The sequence below is a fragment of the Bicyclus anynana genome, chromosome 26 (genome assembly GCF_947172395.1).
Source record: "Bicyclus anynana chromosome 26, ilBicAnyn1.1, whole genome shotgun sequence".
NCBI classification, from domain to species: Eukaryota; Metazoa; Arthropoda; class Insecta; order Lepidoptera; family Nymphalidae; genus Bicyclus; species Bicyclus anynana.
In genome coordinates this window covers 1251200-1269800 of record NC_069108.1, presented here as the reverse complement: position 1 = coordinate 1269800, position 18601 = coordinate 1251200, and the positions used below count along the sequence as shown (strand labels likewise).

Genomic DNA, 18601 nt, shown 5'->3' with positions numbered 1-18601 from the left:
TAAATCAACAAACAGGTTGACGACGGTGGTGATGATAATAGTGACGATGACGGTGATGATGATGATGATGATGATGATGATGGTGACGACGACAACGATGATTATGATAATGATGATGATGATGATGATGATGATGATGATGATGATGACGATGATGATGATGATGATGGTGACGATGATGATGATGATGATGATGCTGATGATGATGATGATGATGGTGACGATGATGATGATGATGATGATGATGGTGACGATGATGATGATGATGATGATGATGATGATGATGCTGATGATGATGATGATGATGATGATGGTGATGATGACGATGATGATGATGATGATGCTGATGATGATAATGATGGTGATGATGATGACAACGACGATGGTGGTGGTGGATGATGATGATGGTTAAAAACAAATAAAACAATTACGTACAAAATATTCACTTTATTCAGTTTGGTTCGCTCGCAACACGCGGCGCGCACGCAACACGCAACTGTACACAGACTGTACACGCAACTGTACACGAAACTGTACACGCACAAGTACACGGCTAGACCCGAGTGCCACCACTTATATTACTAACAGATATAAAATAGTTCCATTCAATTGTTTTTTATGGGATTTGTATACTATACTAGCGAACCCAGTCAAGCTTTGCTTAGAATTTTGAGCACTTCTTTCCTGCCCCTACCCTATCCTACCCCTACCCTTAACTCTCTGTACGAACCATCCTCGTACTTCAAGGAGTATTAAAAAAAAATAACTAAATCGGTTCAGCCGTTCTCGAGATTTGCGCTTAGGAAGATTCAAGATTTATTTTTATATATGTACATAGATTTTAATTATAAAAAATGGCGTCCACAACCAAGGATAAAAAAATTCTGATAAGAGTTAAGACTAAGTTATATAAAACTGATAAAAAAAATAGTTTTTGTTAATCCAAAACTCCGGTCTAGTGGTGTACTAGTACATAAACTCTAACCCGTGTATAGGTTGCCTAGCAACGCAGCCATGCTATGTAGCCATGTTACATCCATACTGTATGTATAAGATCCCGATTTAAATCTACCTTCATTAAGAGATTTTTCTCAAGAAAATCTTTAAACGAAAGTCAATACAAGCCGGGATCTTACACTAGTGTTAGTCGCGCGGGTAACCGTCAGCAAATTACTGTTAAAAATATAGTTATATGCCATAGATATTCCATTTTGGAAATTCGGCTTTTTATGTAAATAATGGTACAGACAGTGTATAAAACTAAAGTGTCACCTAAACAAAAGCTTGCTCTAACGTGTCAGCAAAATAGAAACATGTTGTAAAGTGTCAGCATAATAGAAACATGTTCTAAAGTGTCAGCAAAATAGACACATGTTTTAAAGTATCAGCAAAATAGACACGTGTTCTAAAGTGTCAGCAAAATAGACACATGTTGTAAAGTGTCAGCAAAATAGAAACATGTTCTAAAGTGTCAGCAAAATAGACACATGTTCAAGTGTCAGCAAAACAGAAACATAATATTTTAAAGAGTCATCTGACAGTCAGAGGTTGCCAGGCAACGGATATTGATGACTCACGCTACCACATGTACTAAAAATTTTAACATTTTGCGATGTTTACGCTCATTTAGTTCACACAAACGAGTTTGTGACGTCACTGTACTACAATATAAAAAGCCAAAGACGAATTTTCCGAAAATAGAATAACAATTACTAAAATGAATAAAAGACATTGGTACATAAAAATGGCAAAATTTCTCATTCACCGCGCGTTTCCATTTATTGAAATTTTCACGATTTTTCATTAATCTTAAAAAAAAAGACTGGCCATTTTGGGCCCAGCAAGTTTCACAAAAAAATAAATGACGAAATATGTAAACTACCAGCAATGGATGAAAAAAATTGGTCTAAAATTAATTAAAAAAAAAAAAATACCGGTCACCGCGTCCGACTAATGAATTCATTACAAACCCTAACTACACGTATTATAAATACAAATCGAACCTTATTCCGAGCACGTAAAGTACATAATGGCTTAGCCTAACCTTACATTACAATTACAAGAGAGATCACATTTATACATTTATATATTTACACTTAGTTTTAAATTAAAAAAAAAAAACTTATTCAAAATAAAAACAAATAATGTATTGTTGTCTTTTAAAATAAACATAAATACAATTAAAAACCTATAGATTAACCCATCGAGACATATTGGAGTATGTTGGGTTTAAGTTTAATTTAGTCTACATATCGTTCTCTCTTTCTTCCTATAGCAACAAAAGAGAGAGAGCGATATGCTATTTCCAGTCATCGATCTCTTATTAAAAAGTGGATGCACAATCAGCGACCAAAAAACGTCCCCACTCAATGAGTGCCAAACACAACTTTTTGGCACTCAATTCAAGTATTTGCAAATTTAACCTTAAACTCAATCTTTAAGGTTGAATTTGCTCTGAATTTGGGATTTTATCGAATATTGGACTATATTCAAAGGCCTTTAGGTATAATTTTTTTTACTTTTAGTTTTGAAGTGAAATTTTCTACATGATTGTGCGTCCATTTATTACAAGAGGTCAATGTTTCCAGTATAGACAAATTATATACGTCATAGTACAAGAGTCGGCATGAAAAATATATACCCTCATCTGTTATTTATCTATACTAATATTAAAAGCTGAAGAGTTTGTTTGTTTGATTGAACGCGCTAATCTCAGTAACTACTGGTCCGATTTGAAAAAATCTTTCAGTGTTAGATAGCCCATCTATCATAATAAATAAAATAATGATTATTTAATCTTATATTTAATTTAAGTTCGAATTGGGTGACATATAAAATTAAAAAAAAACTATTAGATGCTTCGCGAGCTTCCATTGTCCTTAACAACTATACACAGACTGTACACAAATGCCTTCATAGACATAAACACTGCGTCTATACTTATGTAGACAAAACTGCGTCCATAGACGTATGTACACAAAACTGCGTCCATAGACGTATGCACACAAAACTGCGTCCATAGACGTATGTACACAAAATTGCGTCCGTAACGAATACACTACGTCTGGATGTGAGGTACACACATTAGAAATTATTTACAAAATATACAAGTATATTCATAGGAGTCAGGGGATATCGGAGGGTGTTGGAGGCGTCAGGGGAAGTTGGAAGTGTCAGGGGTCTTGGAAGTGTCAGGGGGTGTTGGGAGGTATAGAGAAATGTTGGGGATAATGTGTTTGGGGGTTATGGGGGCGGTCAGGGGAAGTTGGAGGTGACTGGGGTATTGGAAGTTTCGGGGGGTATTTTTTTCTATTAAAATAATATTTGCCATATCTTTTAAATATAACCAATATTCCCATTCCCCTCCAACTAGTCAGTACTAGAAACAGTAGAAAGACTGTACTAGGAGTGGGTACCAGTACCACAATAGTCCAACGGGGATAAAACCACCACCCCTTGGTGATGAGTCCGATTACTCTTACGGCTGAGCTATTGAGGCTTGTTTGAGGTGTCAGGGGTGTTGGAAGTATCAGAAGGTGTTGGGAGGTATCGGGGGATGTGGGGGATAATTATATGATGTATTGGGTGCTCAGACCAGTATCGCACCCATATTCACAAACGAAATTTTCTGTAATTTTCTGAGGAAAACGAGCTCAGATTTGGTATGTATCTTTTACTAAGCTAGATAGTTTTTGCCCGTTTTTTTGCGCCATTCAATTACACAAAAAAGTATTTTAACGGAGCTCTTTAACCGACGAACACGATTACAACAATGAAACATCGAAACTATAGAGACAGTTTTTATAATCGCATTAGATCGTTGATCATATACTTTGACAGAAAATTAACGTCTAGCGAGGCAGGTCCTATACAATAATTGGTCTGAGATTGGGTGGTATCAGGGGGTGTGGTGGCTGTGTTTGGGAGTATTGGAGATGTCAGGGGGTGTTTGAGGATGCTGGGATCAGTGTCGTAAGAGACCCCGCGCTTTCGCAGTCAGTTTCCTCACTCGACCTCGCGACGATATGCTCACAGGCGGAGACCGCCCAGCAGTGGGCGAGGGTCCGGCGGGCGGGGTGTGGTGGCTGTGGCCGTTGAGGTAGTCGTGGTCAGCGGCAGCGTGCCGACTGCGCTGCAGCACGCGCCTGTTCTGCTGCAGTTGCAGGCGCTGGTGGTGGGGTGTCCGTTTGCTGATAGCAGCAGCAGAGTCCTCCTTGAATAAAAAAAAAAAAAAAATTCAAGTAGGCTTATATCCGTTTTTATAACTTACAAGTGGACCCTGTCAAGCTTCGCTTTGACTTAAGTTCAATTCTTCCCTATCCCTACCCTACTACTACCCCTACTCTTAAAATAACTTGACTCTTAAACATTTGTGTGGGGTCGTTTATATAGTTTTCCTGGCAATTATTCAAATTTTTCTCACCTTTACCTTCACCTTTTTGACATAAGTGCACTTATTCTCTATCCCTACCCTACCCTACCCCTATCCTACCCCTAACCTACCCCTGCCCTACCCCTTGACTCTTAAACGTTGGTATGGGAAATAGAAAAGGGTTGTTTTTATAGTTTTCCTGGCAATTATTCTAATTATTCTCACCTTTATACCTTCCCTATACCTCCACGAACATTTGAAGACCAAGATAAGATAAATCCGTTCAGCCGTTCTCGAGTTTTAGCGAGACTAACGAACAGCAGTTCATTTTTATATACTAATATTATAAAGAGGAAAACTTTGTTTGTATGTTTGTTTGTTTGTTTGTTTGTAATGAATAGGCTTAAAAACTACTGGACCGATTTTAAAAATTCTTTCACCATTCGAAAGCTACATTATCCACAAGTAACATAGGCTAAATTTTATTTTGGAAAAAAATAGAGTTCCGTAAGGTGGGGGTAGGATAGGGGTAGTTGAAAGTTTACATCGAGTTTCACGCGGACGAAGTCGCGAGCGTCCGCTAGTAACTTATAATATCACCGATTTAGACGTCCACTGCTGGACATAGGCCTCTTGCGTGGACCTCCAAACACAACGGTCTAAAGGCGCCAGTATCCAGCGCCTCCCAGCAACCCGCTGGATATCTACCTCGGGGATTTTTTTTTATAAATAAATATACTTAAACAATACACATCACTATCTAGCCCCAAAGTAAGCATACAGAGTGGCTTGTGTTAGACACTGGAAAACACCCATGCTCGTCACACAAATATTTTCCAGTTGTGGGAATCGAACCCACGGCCGGATGCAGAAGCCGGCCGGTTTGGATCGACCAACACTGCGTTTTCCGATGCGGGGTCGCCATTCCAGCACCTTGGGACCCCAACGTCCATCGACTCTTCGAACTACATGGCCTGCCCATTGCCACTTCAGCTTGGTCATCTGACAACACGCACTGTTCGAAGACTTTCATCTTCAACTGCGGCACTGATATTTCTGTACTTCCACTGGTGGTACGCGGTTTTTTGACCTCGCACTAAACTATGTGGTACGGAACGAGGCTTATGGACCTCGTAACTCTTACATTGAGCCTGCGTACGAGGTTAATTGACCTCGTAATTCTTATCTACTAAGGCAGCGATACGAGGTCAATTGACCTCGTGCTAAACTATGTGGTACGTAACGAGGTTTATCGACCTCGTAACTCTTACCGTTCAGGCTGTGGCACGAGGTCAATTGACCTCGTACTAAATTGTGGTACGGAACGAAGTTTATTGACCTCGTAACTCTTACCGTCTGAGGTTGTGGCACGAGGTCAATTGACCTCGTATTAAACTATGTGGTGCAGAACGAGGTCAATCGACCTCGTAACTCTTACATTGCGGCTGCAGCACGAGATCAATTGACCTCGTGGCTCGTACTAAACTATGTGGTACGGAACGAGGTTTATCGACTTCGTAACTCTTACCTTCTGAGGTAGCGGTACGAGGAGAATTGACCTCGTACTAAACTATTTGGTGCTGAACGAGGTTAATCAACCTCGTAACTCTTACCTTCCGATGCAGCAGCACGAGGTCAATTGACCTCGTAACGAATCCGCGGTACGAGGTCAATTGACCTCGTACAACATATAAAACACATAGCGAATGTGTTAAACGTAGTTACCTCACTGTCTTCGTTGTACCGGCGCGGGCTGCCCCGGCGGCGCAGCGCCACGCTGGGCCCGGCGCGGTAGGCCTGCAGCGGCCGGTCGTCGTCCGTGGAGCACGGCCGGTAGGAGCGGTCCGACTCGTAGCGCCGCCCGCCCGACGCCCACGAGCCCGAGCCCGACGACGACGACGAGTGCGCGCGCGCGCGCGCCCGCGGCCGCGCGCTGCTGCCGCTCGAGCGCCGCCGCTTGCGACGCTGGAACGTGATACTCTAGTAACTAACATCACCTACCATCAACAACCTCCGAGCACGAGCCTCCTCTCAGAATGAATAGAATAGAATAGAATAGAATTTTTTTATTTGTTAACACAACACATTGAAAACTTAAAACTAATACACATCGTGATACTTATAACTATAAATATATAAATAATATAGAATTAAATGTGTTGTGCCAATAAAATGGATCCGACTCAGCTAGAATGTTGTGGGTACAACAGTACCTACAACGCTGATATTCTGCCGAATGAGCGTGACCGTAGTCCACCACGCTGGCCCAATGCGGTTTGGCAGACTTCACACACGCAGACAATGGAGAATGTTACTAGGTATGCAAAATCACTTTGTTACATTAGAATTTTTATATATACAAACACACTACTTTTTGTTTTATTTAAAAATACCAAATTACTGGTGATTTTACATACATTCAAAGTTCGCATAATTTTCGACTCTCGCTAACAGTCGCGATATTGTATGTGACGTCATCGTACAACACTTGCCCGGCCCGTATGACTTTTTCATTTCAAAAGAGCAGCTGTTGAGTTTCTTGCCGGTTTCTTCTCAGCAGAACCTGCCTTCCGAACCGGTGGTAGAATCTTTACAAAAAGTCAACTAATGTGTCAAAAGTGCTTCTAAACAGTGCTTACTTGAAATAAATGAATTTTTGATTTTGAAAAAAAAAAAAAGTTGGAGGTGCATGTCACAGACCGGATTTCGAACCTGCGCCCTCCGAATCGAAGGATAGGTGATATCTACTAAGCTATCACGGATCCAGTTACTATATATATATTTGGAACCCTTATTCCATGTAATGTACTACACGAAATTAATATTGTTTATATTAAATTTGATGAGAATGAGTCAACTAGCCTATTTTCAAAATCGATTCAGTGGACAGATCCACAGATTACCTCCAACAACTTCACAACTCTATTTATTTATTTATTTATTTATTTAGAAAGGAAAACTTACAGCTAAATACAAAGATAATAAAAGTAACAACATAGAAAACAGATTATAGCCAATTACAAGTAAACTAACAATAAAAAGAAATAAAATTCGTGGTGTTCCTAGTTGTAGAGGATAATCTCTGGATCTACTAAACCGATTTTGAAAATTCTATTACCAATAAAAAGCCACTTTATTTGTGCGTGTTATAGGCTATATCTTATCCCCGTATTCCCACGGGAACGGAAACTACGCGGGTGAAACCGCAGACTAGTATTAGTAAAGAAAATAACTTACGGGGCGCGGCTCGTAGTCCGAATTGGCGTCATCGTCCGCCTGTTGTAAACAAAACAAACTATATTATGAAATAATATTTTGACGACCTCTGTGGCATAGTGGTATGTGCAAGACAGAGGTCTTGGGTTCGATCCCCAGCTGGGCCGATTGAGGTTTCCAGGTCTGGCTGGTGGGAGGATGGTATAAATATGAGGGTATTTGATGAATTGAGCTTAGTTGTTTGTTAGGCAGCGTAAACACCGTCACGCTGCTAGTCGCGTTACTGATTTTGTGCAGTAATGGTTTGTGTTGTAATTATTGTTTATCATAAATTGTTAAGTGTGGAATGTCGTGCAGGGAAGGTGAATGTTAATGCATTCTAAAGGGATCCCTTAAACCTACTCCCAAGGTCACAAGTCTTGGGACCTGTTTGAGCTGTTTCCTCTACAACAAAATGATGGTTCAATCACTGCTGTGGTAATGGACAGGGCATATAGTTCGAAAACCTATGGATGTTGGCTTCCCAAGGTTGAATGGCGACTCCGCAGCGGATGATGATGATGATGATGATGATGATGATGGATGATGATGATGATGGATGATGATGATGGTTATTGATGACGTCACGTGACGTCACGTTCCAAGAGACTCACCCGTAGCCTGCTGTACGCGCCGTTGGTGGTGGGAGCGGGCGCGGAGGCGGTCGCTGCAGCGGACGCGGCAGCGGAGGCGGATACTGACGCTAGTAGCTCGTCGTCCGACTCTGACTGCGTCACGCGGCCAGTGCTGACGCCAGCGCCATCTGTTGGTATTGCATACAAACAAACATACATACAATAGTGTAAACTCACAATTAATTTCTTCGTTAAAGAATAGTATTTAAGATATTATAAAAAAGGAAGTATTTTACGAAGCTGTTGCAACAGTCATGGTATAAATAAGAAGGTATTTGATGTCTTGAGTTCAGTTGTTCGTTAGGCAGCGTGGACACCGTCACGCTGCCAATCGGATCAGTGATTTTGTGCAATAAAGTTTCATGTTGCAATTATTAATAATGTTCACCACGTTATACATTGCTTCAAACTGTAGTCACATGTATGTTTGTTAGCATAATGAGGTGACCACTCACCGGGCGGTGCGCGACTGCTGGACGACGCTGAAGCAGCGCTTTTGCTCTTCTTACCCACGCCCTTGCCTGCGAAACCATTTACAAATGGTATATAAAAATAAAATAATAGTAATTTCTATATTATTTAGATTAAAGTAACAACAATTAGCGGAATCGGGTTTACTGTAACTATAATGGAATGACTGAATTCCACTTCTGGTTATCGAAGGAAGACTAAATCACAAGGACTGATATTGAATACACTTCTTCTTGTTGTTTCCACGTCACCACATGGCTCCACGGAAGACCAGCGCTGCGCTGGTGCATCCATCACTAGCGTAGCACATGCTGAGTGGTCACCATTTTGTTACCACACACATCTTTTTTTTTTTTTTTGGATTTAATTTAGTTTTATTAATTATTAGTTCACTATATTTTTAAAATTACTTTCTTTAGTTTTTAAGTATTTGTTGTCTTTTGTGTATTATGTGTGTGTGTGTGTCCAAATAAAATAATTTTCTTTCGTTCTTTCTTAATACTGCGCACTGCTACTACGTAGTAGTACTATGTCTTAATTAGGATCTACGATATACGTCAGGGATGGCAAAATACACAAAGTAACACTATCAATTGTAAGCGGAATGATCGCTTGATCTATTACAGTTCTACCCTCTAACTACAATATTGATCAAGTATAGCGCAGATACTATCAGATGTAAACTAGGTTTAACTATCGTATGGCAAGTAGTCAGCCACCAGCGGATCTCGTACTTGCAACCGATTCCAGTAGGGTTAAATACGTCTTTTACGGTAAACCAATACTCCCCATTCTCCGCTCGTGTTGGCTCCCAGCTAAGTAACTAACAATGCAATGGCCTTAACTATTAACTCACCACTGACTCACTACCGAAACGTCTCGAACTAACTCAAGTGTTCAACTGAATAAACCTGAGAACTAACTTACTCGCTTTCTCAGAGATCATTAACTGACAGATGTCTACCTTAGACCGTTAAAAAGAATGGACCTGTTTCGCACCCAAATTCACCAACAAAAAAGTCTGTCGTTTTTTGAGGGGGACGAGGTAAAGTCACACATCGAAAACATTTAACACCATTAAGTATATTCTGTGTCCATACACTACACACAACTATATAATTGACTCACAATACACACACGCGTAATTTTTACACAGACTAACCAACATATTGCTTAGACTGTAGAATGTTCTATATATAGTATAGAATGATATGATATGAATATAGAATGTTCGATTACTTGATCGATTTTTTTCTGTTCCGTCAAAAGAATCGATTCTTTTGAGAAATCGTTTTTATTACACATTTGATAAAATTATGGTAGAAATACAAATGAAACGTTACTCCATCTTTTACTAAACTACAAGTTTTTGGCCGTTTTTTATGCCATTCAACTACACTAACCGGCATTTTTAGGGAGCTCTTTACACGACGAAAACAATGAAACATCGATTCTATAGCAACATTTTTATAAACGCATTAGATCATTGATTCTTGATCTTTGACAGAGGGGTACCGGTTTACAAGGCAGGTCCTTTCTTTTTAATGGTCTAAGATGTCCACAGACAAATAACTGATAGATAAACGACACGCACTTTGACATTTCTAACAGATATCGCTATCAAATTAGTTACTCTAATTAATGTAAGATGGTGCTATTATCTAGCCCTCCGACATATATTTATATCTTTACCTTTCCGGTGCGAGGTGAGCGGCACGTCGCTGTCCCAGGAGTCGTCGGCGGCGGGCGCGTGCACGCGGCGCGAGGTGGCGGCTAGGGGCTCGCCCTCCGAGCTGCGCCACGACGCGCGCCGCCGGCCCGCGCGCCGCCCCGGGCCGCGCCGCGTGCGCCGCCGGCAGCCGCGCGCCGCTGGCAGCCGCGCCCACAGCGTCTCGAACAGCGACGACAGGCGCACCGTCATCGAGTAGATCTGCACGAATTATATTTACTTTACTTTGTAAATATATATCTGTAAGAGGGTTCTTCCTCGAGCACACTCCCTTACGGTTATCATTGTAAATTAAACAACTTTTGATAGTACATAGACGATTTACTTAATGACACTCAACATTCGTACATTGACATAGGTAGGGACATTTTAATAAACGATCGAAACATTAAGCCTCTCGAATGCGCGGGTAGCGTTTGGAGCGGTCGCCGGCGCACTGAGCTGGACTCTACTTCGATTTTACGATCGGGCCCATGGATCGTATCCCACCCCTCTCGCGTCCCGCGTCTCGCGTGTTTTCGGAATCATTCGGCAGGCATAGAGGTAAGTAGGTACTGAGGGACATATTATATTGTCGCGACCAAAAATATTGAGTTTGCCGCGTTACATATCGTATTTTTTTCATTGGTCACTTGGTTTAAGTTATTAATTTAGCAGCGTGGACGCCGCTAGCGTTGGTAATTTTGTGTAATGTATTCTAAAAGAAACACTTAATCCTACATCCAAGGACACAAGTTCTGTGATCTGCTCGACCTGTTTCCTCTAGAAGAGTACCATCATTTGGCATCACGTCGTCGCCACGTGATTGCGCGTTATTTTCTTGTTGTATTCTGAAAGGTACCTTTAAACCTACACTCAAAGTCACACGTCCTGTGACCGGCTCGAGATGTTTCCTCTAAAGCAGTTTGATATCAGTTGAGGAAGCTGCCATCACACTATACTAGTAGAGCTCACCCGGCTGCGCTTGTTAGTGTTGTAGAGACGACTGTTGGCGAACACGCGCCGCACGTCGGCCGCCACGTGGTCGGCGCGCGCGTACTGGCGCGCCTCCAGCCGGCGCCGCACCGTGCCCAGGTCCATGGGGCGGCGCACCACCGCGCCGTAGTCCGGCGCCTGCGACGGCGACACCGGCCGCCGGAAGGGCTCCGCGTCCGGCGCGGCGCTCAGCTCCCGGAGCAGCGCTGCGCATTCAATCAATTTGACGGCCTCCGTGGCGCAGTGGTATGCGCGGTGGATTTGCAAAACAGAGGTCCTGGGTTCGATCCCCAGCTGGGCAGACTGAGATTTTCTTAATTTGTCCAGGTCTGGCTGGTGGGAGGCTTCGGCCGTGGCTAGTTACCACCCTACCGGCAAAGACGTACCGCCAAGCGATTTACAAAAACACTCCGTTACAAGTAACTAGTAATAGAGTAGTTTGTAATACATCGAAGCTTTACACGGCAATTTCATACTTTAACCCATATTATTATATTATTATACTAAGTACAAACAGAGGAACTTTGTAATTTAAGTAGGTATCTTTAAGTAGCTTGTAAGCTCTGTTAGTATTCGTTTGTAATTTCTTCTTGATTTTTTTAATTTGTATTTTTAGCTGAATAAAGGATTTTATTATTATAATTATTATTAAGCTCGTACCTGCACAGGCGTGCTCCCAGCGCGCGGGCGCCGGCCGGTCGTCGTCCGATGACTGGTAGGCGGCAGCCAGCTCGTGGTACTTGCCGACGACGTCCACGCGCTCCCAGTCGGCGACGATGTGCAGCAGCAGGTCGCTCACCAGCCGCGCCTGGCGCACGATGGGCGAGTGCGCCTCGTTGAACTGCTCCGCGTTGGTGGCCAGGTAGCGCGCGTCGAACTGCGCCGCCGCCGCGCGACGGTAGAACTGCACATTTAGATTACATGCATAGATTTAGATTTTATTTATTATTCAACAAAAAAACACATTTAAATTAAGCCTAACCATAGTGCAACACAAACCACAGTTGGTTTTACTGTGCACAGGTTATTATTATACTAGCGGACGCCCGCGACTTCGTCTGCGTGAAACCCGTCCCTACCCTACCCCTACCATATCCGTCCGTTAAAATCCGTCGAGTATTTTTTGTTTCTATAACGAACAAACCACGCGACGGAAGCTTAAAAAATTGATTAACTTCTCCCGTTTTCTTAACACTTCCCTTCACTGCTCTGCTCCTATTGATCGTAGCGTGATGAAAAGTATACTATAACCTGCCCAGGAGTATGAAGAATAAATTGTACCAAGTTTCGTTAAAATCCGTCCAGTAGTTTTTGTTTCTATAAAGAACATACATACATACAGACAGACAGACAGACAAAAATTTTACTGATTGCATTTTTGGCATCAGTATCGGTCACTAATCACCCCCTGATAGTTATTTTGGAAATATATTTCATGTAGAGAATTGACCTCTCTACAGATTTATTATAAGTATAGATAATACAATATTTAGGAACAAAAGTAATTAACAAACAGAAGAGGATAAATACCAAGAATAATCATTATAGGGTAGTTAAATAAAAGTGTGAGTGAACCGGTGCTGCGACGCTACACAGGCTGTCCCAAAATAGTAGATTGTTATACAAGGGGCTAAAAAGACCCATTATATACGAGGTATTTTTAGGGCCCGAGACGAAGGCGAGGGCCGCCTAAATAGAAACCGAGTTTATAATGGGTTTAGCCCCACTCTGCTTTTCACTACGATTGCGAGAAAATAAAATATATAGTTTTAAAATATTTGAAAATTAAAATGTAGGTACAAAATGCTACAATGTTTCGGGAAGATGCTTTTACCCGGTAACTTAATTTCCGACTACAGTGAAGTTGAATAATGAGTATGAGGGGTGAACATGTTAAATAATTGATTAAAAAACACCATGCGTAAGTTGTAAGTAAGAATGCACTTGTTCTTTTCTCCACTTATTAAATTTTTCGTAAGTAGGTGTTTAATTTGAAAGTCTTTTTTTTTCCGTCGCCATCTCACTAGATGTCAGACATAACAATTAATGTTGCGAAACATGTAAATTACGTTCACAAATTCACAATGAATTTATTTAAAAATATCAAGTAATTAGATTATTCACGACAATAATTGTTTTTAAATTCTCGCTCTTTAATTTTATTTTCTTTATTGATATAATTTTTTCCCATGAAGAAAAGGCAAAGGTATTACACCGTACACCCTTGTCTTCAAATCTCGCTCTATAAATTCGCAACTCAATAAAAATCAAATAAAAAAAATAACCGCATTCCACAGACAAGAACGCTGCATTTTATTCCAATTCCAAGTTTTATTTTTATCAAACAGTCAGGACCTTACCTCTGGCTCAATCGCTCGACGCGCGGAGCCATATAACCAAAAGAAGAAGAAGAAGGCCTTACCGGATAATTCTATTTACGAATAAAACCTCCTTCATTATAAAGTAGGCTAGTACTTAGCTAGTACTCGTAACAGACAAGAATTAAAAAAAAAACAAAATTACTTTAGCCCCTAGAGAATAAAATGCTTGTTTAGCCCCGCTGTGGAGTGGTAATATGACAGTGTTTTTGAGCATGAGTAGTGAAAAAGTACTTTTGCGGTAGAGGAAACATTTCCAGCAGGTCCCAGGACTTGGGTGTAGGTTTAAAAGATACTTTCTGAATGCATTAACATTCAACTCCCCTAACATGTTCTCGATGCCCACAGTAAGCAATTTACAATCAACAAAAGCAGCGTGACGGTGTGCACGGCGTTACCATTGCACCAAACAGTTTCTCACTCACCAAGTTGTCGAAGCGCGCGCGGATGGTGGCCAGGTCGACGGGGTAGGGCACCACCAGCGCATACGAGGGGTAAAGCTGCAAGTCCACCGGCGCCACGAAGGGTTCCGCCACAGATAGTGACATCACCTGATAATGACATAGATTCAGTGGCATAATTTGGACTATAGTCGGCGAAGTTCATATTAATGTTATAAAGAAGTAAAGATTGTATAGAGGCTCTGCGATTTTGAAAATTACACTACAAGCTCACCTGATGGTAAGTGATGCAGTCTAAGATGAAAGCGGGTTAACTTGTAGCGTAGTTAAGTATTTTCTAAATAATCGGCACCTGTTTAGCCTAGCTGACGCAGCGCGGTTTTACCCGCGTGTTTCCCGTTCCTGTAGGAAGACGAGGATAATATTATATAGCCTATAGCCTTTCCGATAAATGGGCTATCTAACACTGAATTTTTCAAATCGGACCAGTAGTTCCTGAGATTAGCGCGTTCAATCAAACAAACAAACAAACTTTTCAGCAAATTTGCTTGTTTTGTGATGTAAGTACGTACAACATAGATGTTTGGTATAAACAAATATTGTAGGTTCTTTGTTGGTTTGTTTGTTGGTTAGTCCAAGTGACCTTGGCCACCATTTAGGAAAATGATTGACCAATTATCAGTATGATAAATAATTATAGAACTAGTTAGACATAGTGAAAAAATTTTCTAAATTTTCCATGTGTGTGTCTGCCAATCCGCATTGGGCCAACTATTAGCTTAACCCCTCTAATACTGAGAGGAGACTCGTGCTCGACAGTGAGCCGTATATGGGTTGCAGTTATCGTATACCTGTGAGATGTGGTGCGCGATGGTGCAGCACGCGTGCGGCGGCCACTCGTGGCCCCGCGCCAGCACCGCCTCCAGCTCGTGCGGCAGCACGGCCACGGCGCCGCCCGGCTCGGCGGGCAGTCTGCAATGTTTCATACCTTACCTGTGAGATGTGGTGCGCGATGGTGCGGCACGCGTGCGGCGGCCACTCGTGGCCCCGCGCCAGCACCGCCTCCAGCTCGTGCGGCAGCACGGCCACGGCGCCGCCCGGCTCGGCGGGCAGTCTGCAATGTTTCATACCTTACCTGTGAGATGTGGTGCGCGATGGTGCGGCACGCGTGCGGCGGCCACTCGTGGCCCCGCGCCAGCACCGCCTCCAGCTCGTGCGGCAGCACGGCCACGGCGCCGCCCGGCTCGGCGGGCAGTCTCAAAATAGAAAAAAAAACAAAATATTTATTACTACATTAGGCCACATATCACAAATATTTCAGAATAATACCCCGCCATATGTGGCATAACCTAGAAAAAGGTCCCAGCTCAGCATTACGACTGGTCTTCGGCAGACCAACCTTGCGTGTTTTGGTATAAGTGAAACCTCGGAGTGTACACGGTTGTGTATTATACTAAAATGGCATAAATATTTACAATACTTAAGATCTTATATACTAAAATGATTCTATACAATTAATAAGATAAATTTACGTCATAATAGAATGTGCTTACAAGTATTGGACGTGTTATTCTCTAGACCGTAACCGCGGAACATAAAACGATGTATAAACACTTATTCTATACATGTAGTATTATATTGGTTTGCTTAATTATCTAATTATATTAATTATTTATACCTTATGTTTACTCAGCATATTGCTATATGCTCCCCGTAAACAAAGAACATACAGCTCTCTTAGACTTAAGGGTAAAATATACAAAACGGTTGTAAGACCTGTCGTGCTGTATGGATCAGAATGTTGGGCGGTGAAAGGGACGGATAGTAAACGAATGCATGTGAACGATGTGTGGTGTGACAAGAATAGATAAAATAAGGAATGAGTATATAAGAGGAAGTCTGATGGTGGCGCCAGTGACAGAAGAATTGAGGAGTAGAAGGTTAGCTTGGTATGGACATGTAATGCGTAGGGAGGAAAGTCATATTACTAGAAAAATGTTGAATGTGCAAGTGGAAGGACATAAGAGGAGAGGAAGGCCAAAGAAGAGATGGTTGGATTGTGTTAAAGAGGAGTGGATTGAAGAGTAATAGAGACGAATGGAAAAGATTGACATATTTTTCCGACCCCACTTAAGTGGGATAAGGGTAAGGAGATGATGATGATGAAACAAAGGACATACAGCGCTGATTTTCAGCCAGGATTCAGTTCCAAGTGCCACCACGAAAACAGGCAACATAAACCTATATTTGAAAGGTAGCAACTCACCGCTCCGGGTCCAGCGGCTCCAGGTCCCAGGGTGACAGGCGCTCCACCTCACCGTTGTCCCAGCGGACGCGCAGAGACAGGAAGTTCGCTGAAATATTGCTTACATTAAATCACACTTCACATCAGACCTTCGACCATTAATAACAGGACCTGCCTCGCTAACCGTTACCCCTCTGGCAAAGATCAAAAATATGATCTAACGCGTTTATAAAAACTGTTGTTACGGCCTAGTAAATAGAACGGGAGCCGAGCTACTGTCTCGGCGCTTCGTTCGGTCGAGTGCTCGACCGAGCACTCGTCGATATGTTTATAGGTACCGAGTACTCGGCCGAGGGTACTGCCTCGCCCGTTTGCTCGGTACGTGTGATCAAGGCATAAAAGCTAACGCTTTTAGCAATAGAAGTAGCAAGGGGGCGTGGTCCGCGTACACCCGGGTGTGCGGAACATCGCAAGCGTGTCCGCGCATGTACTAGCAGTCTTGTTTTGTTCTGCGACAAAAGGAATAAATAATATTCAACTCTAAAGTAAGGGTGACATGTTTCATTTTTCACTAAATATTAAACAGCCGTTTAGGCCACGCCCCCGGGTACGCTGGTTTCAATACAAATAATTGACACTTTATAAATCTAGTTACCTCTCATATCTGTGTGTGATATTATGATGTGATGTGGCATTATTTAAAAATATCTCTTTCTTTTTTTTTATTCTTTACAAGTTGGCCCTTTACTACAATCTCACCTGATAGTAAGTGATGATATAATCTAAGATGGAAGCGTGCCAACTTGTCAGGAGGATGAAAATCCACACCCCTTTCGGTTTCTACACGACATCGTACCGGAACGCTAAATCGCTTGGCGGTACGTCTTTGTAGGTAGGGTGGTAACTAGCCACGGCCACGGTTTTTCTTTTTATATAAGTGGTACTCACACGCCGCGTCTGTGGCCCAGCTCTGCTCGGGCGCGCCGACAGTCGCGGCGGCGGCGCCGTGGGGCGGAGTGATCCGCTCCAGCACCTGCCCCGTCCACCACGAGTCGTCGATCATGCAGCGAAACCTACGACACCAGACAATGATTTTTTTTATTCATTTATTTATTTATTTATTTATTTATTTACAAACTTACACTAACATTACAGGTCATCCCCAATTCACTAGTGTAGCCATATACAATTTACAATTAACAAAAACTAAAACAATAATAAATCGAAAATTTATCTTATCTAGGTACTATAACAAATAGCCTAACTGGTCAGCCTTTGTAGTTTGCTCATTGTAACATGGTACGGAAGGCAAAGGGCATGCAGATGATGAGTATTCATAGATGTTTCCGCAGCGGCGCGACTGTCGCGTCGCATTGATGTTGCACACGGAGAATTCGCAATTCCGTATAAGGCTATTTGAATAATATCATAATTGTCTCAATTATGATTCATTAGGTATCATACAATCTGTCGACCAAGCAATGACGAAAAAAGCGGCCTTTCATATGGTCAGGTTAATTATTCAGTATTGTAGTCACGCAGGGTTCAACCACGCCTTTAATTTGTTGTGTAATTCTTTATACATTATTTTGGGTTAGGTTAGGCGGGGTGACTCATCAAAAAATTCCTAAAACCTCAGTGGTCACAAGTCCAGGGCTCTGCTCATGTTATTTTCTGCTATTCAGCTGGTGTGGTGTGTCGACGCGACAGTCGCGGCGCACACTCACCGGTCGCCGTCGCCCCAGCGGCGCGCGACTGCCGCGTCGTACTGGTGGCGCAGCACCAGGAAGTCGATCACGTCGGGCATGTCGTGGTAGCGCACGGTGAAGGCGCGACAGTCGCGGCGCACACTCACCGGTCGCCGTCGCCCCAGCGGCGCGCGACTGCCGCGTCGTACTGGTGGCGCAGCACCAGGAAGTCGATCACGTCGGGCATGTCGTGGTAGCGCACGGTGAAGGCGCGACCGTCGCGCGCACGCGACAGTCGCAGGCACACGACGCGCGGCGGTTTGATCGCGTACTTGATACCAACCACTTGAACCGCCTCGCACTCCTGTAATACATACAACGAGGTTTAAAATCAAAGTCTATTAAATACTAGCTGACGCCGCGCGGTTCCACCCGCTTGGTTCCCGTTCCCG

General features: G+C 42.6%; 1 protein-coding gene across 1 annotated transcript in view; it reads right to left on the bottom strand.

Moving 5' to 3' along the window:
- Positions 1–432: 432 nt before the first annotated feature.
- LOC112052945 (bromodomain and WD repeat-containing protein 1) overlaps positions 433–18601 on the bottom strand; it is a 35615-nt gene continuing 17446 nt past the window's right edge. The window contains exons 16-28 of the mRNA XM_052889990.1: positions 18317–18513; positions 17410–17534; positions 16483–16570; positions 15352–15472; positions 14241–14366; positions 12098–12341; positions 11417–11643; positions 10426–10663; positions 8718–8783; positions 8242–8390; positions 7610–7648; positions 6098–6337; positions 433–4213 (exon numbers count right to left, since the gene is read on the bottom strand). Of these exons, the coding sequence (XP_052745950.1) occupies positions 3965–4213; positions 6098–6337; positions 7610–7648; positions 8242–8390; positions 8718–8783; positions 10426–10663; positions 11417–11643; positions 12098–12341; positions 14241–14366; positions 15352–15472; positions 16483–16570; positions 17410–17534; positions 18317–18513 (2109 nt within the window). The 3' untranslated portion in view covers positions 433–3964. The remainder of the gene's footprint in view (positions 4214–6097; positions 6338–7609; positions 7649–8241; positions 8391–8717; positions 8784–10425; positions 10664–11416; positions 11644–12097; positions 12342–14240; positions 14367–15351; positions 15473–16482; positions 16571–17409; positions 17535–18316; positions 18514–18601) is intronic.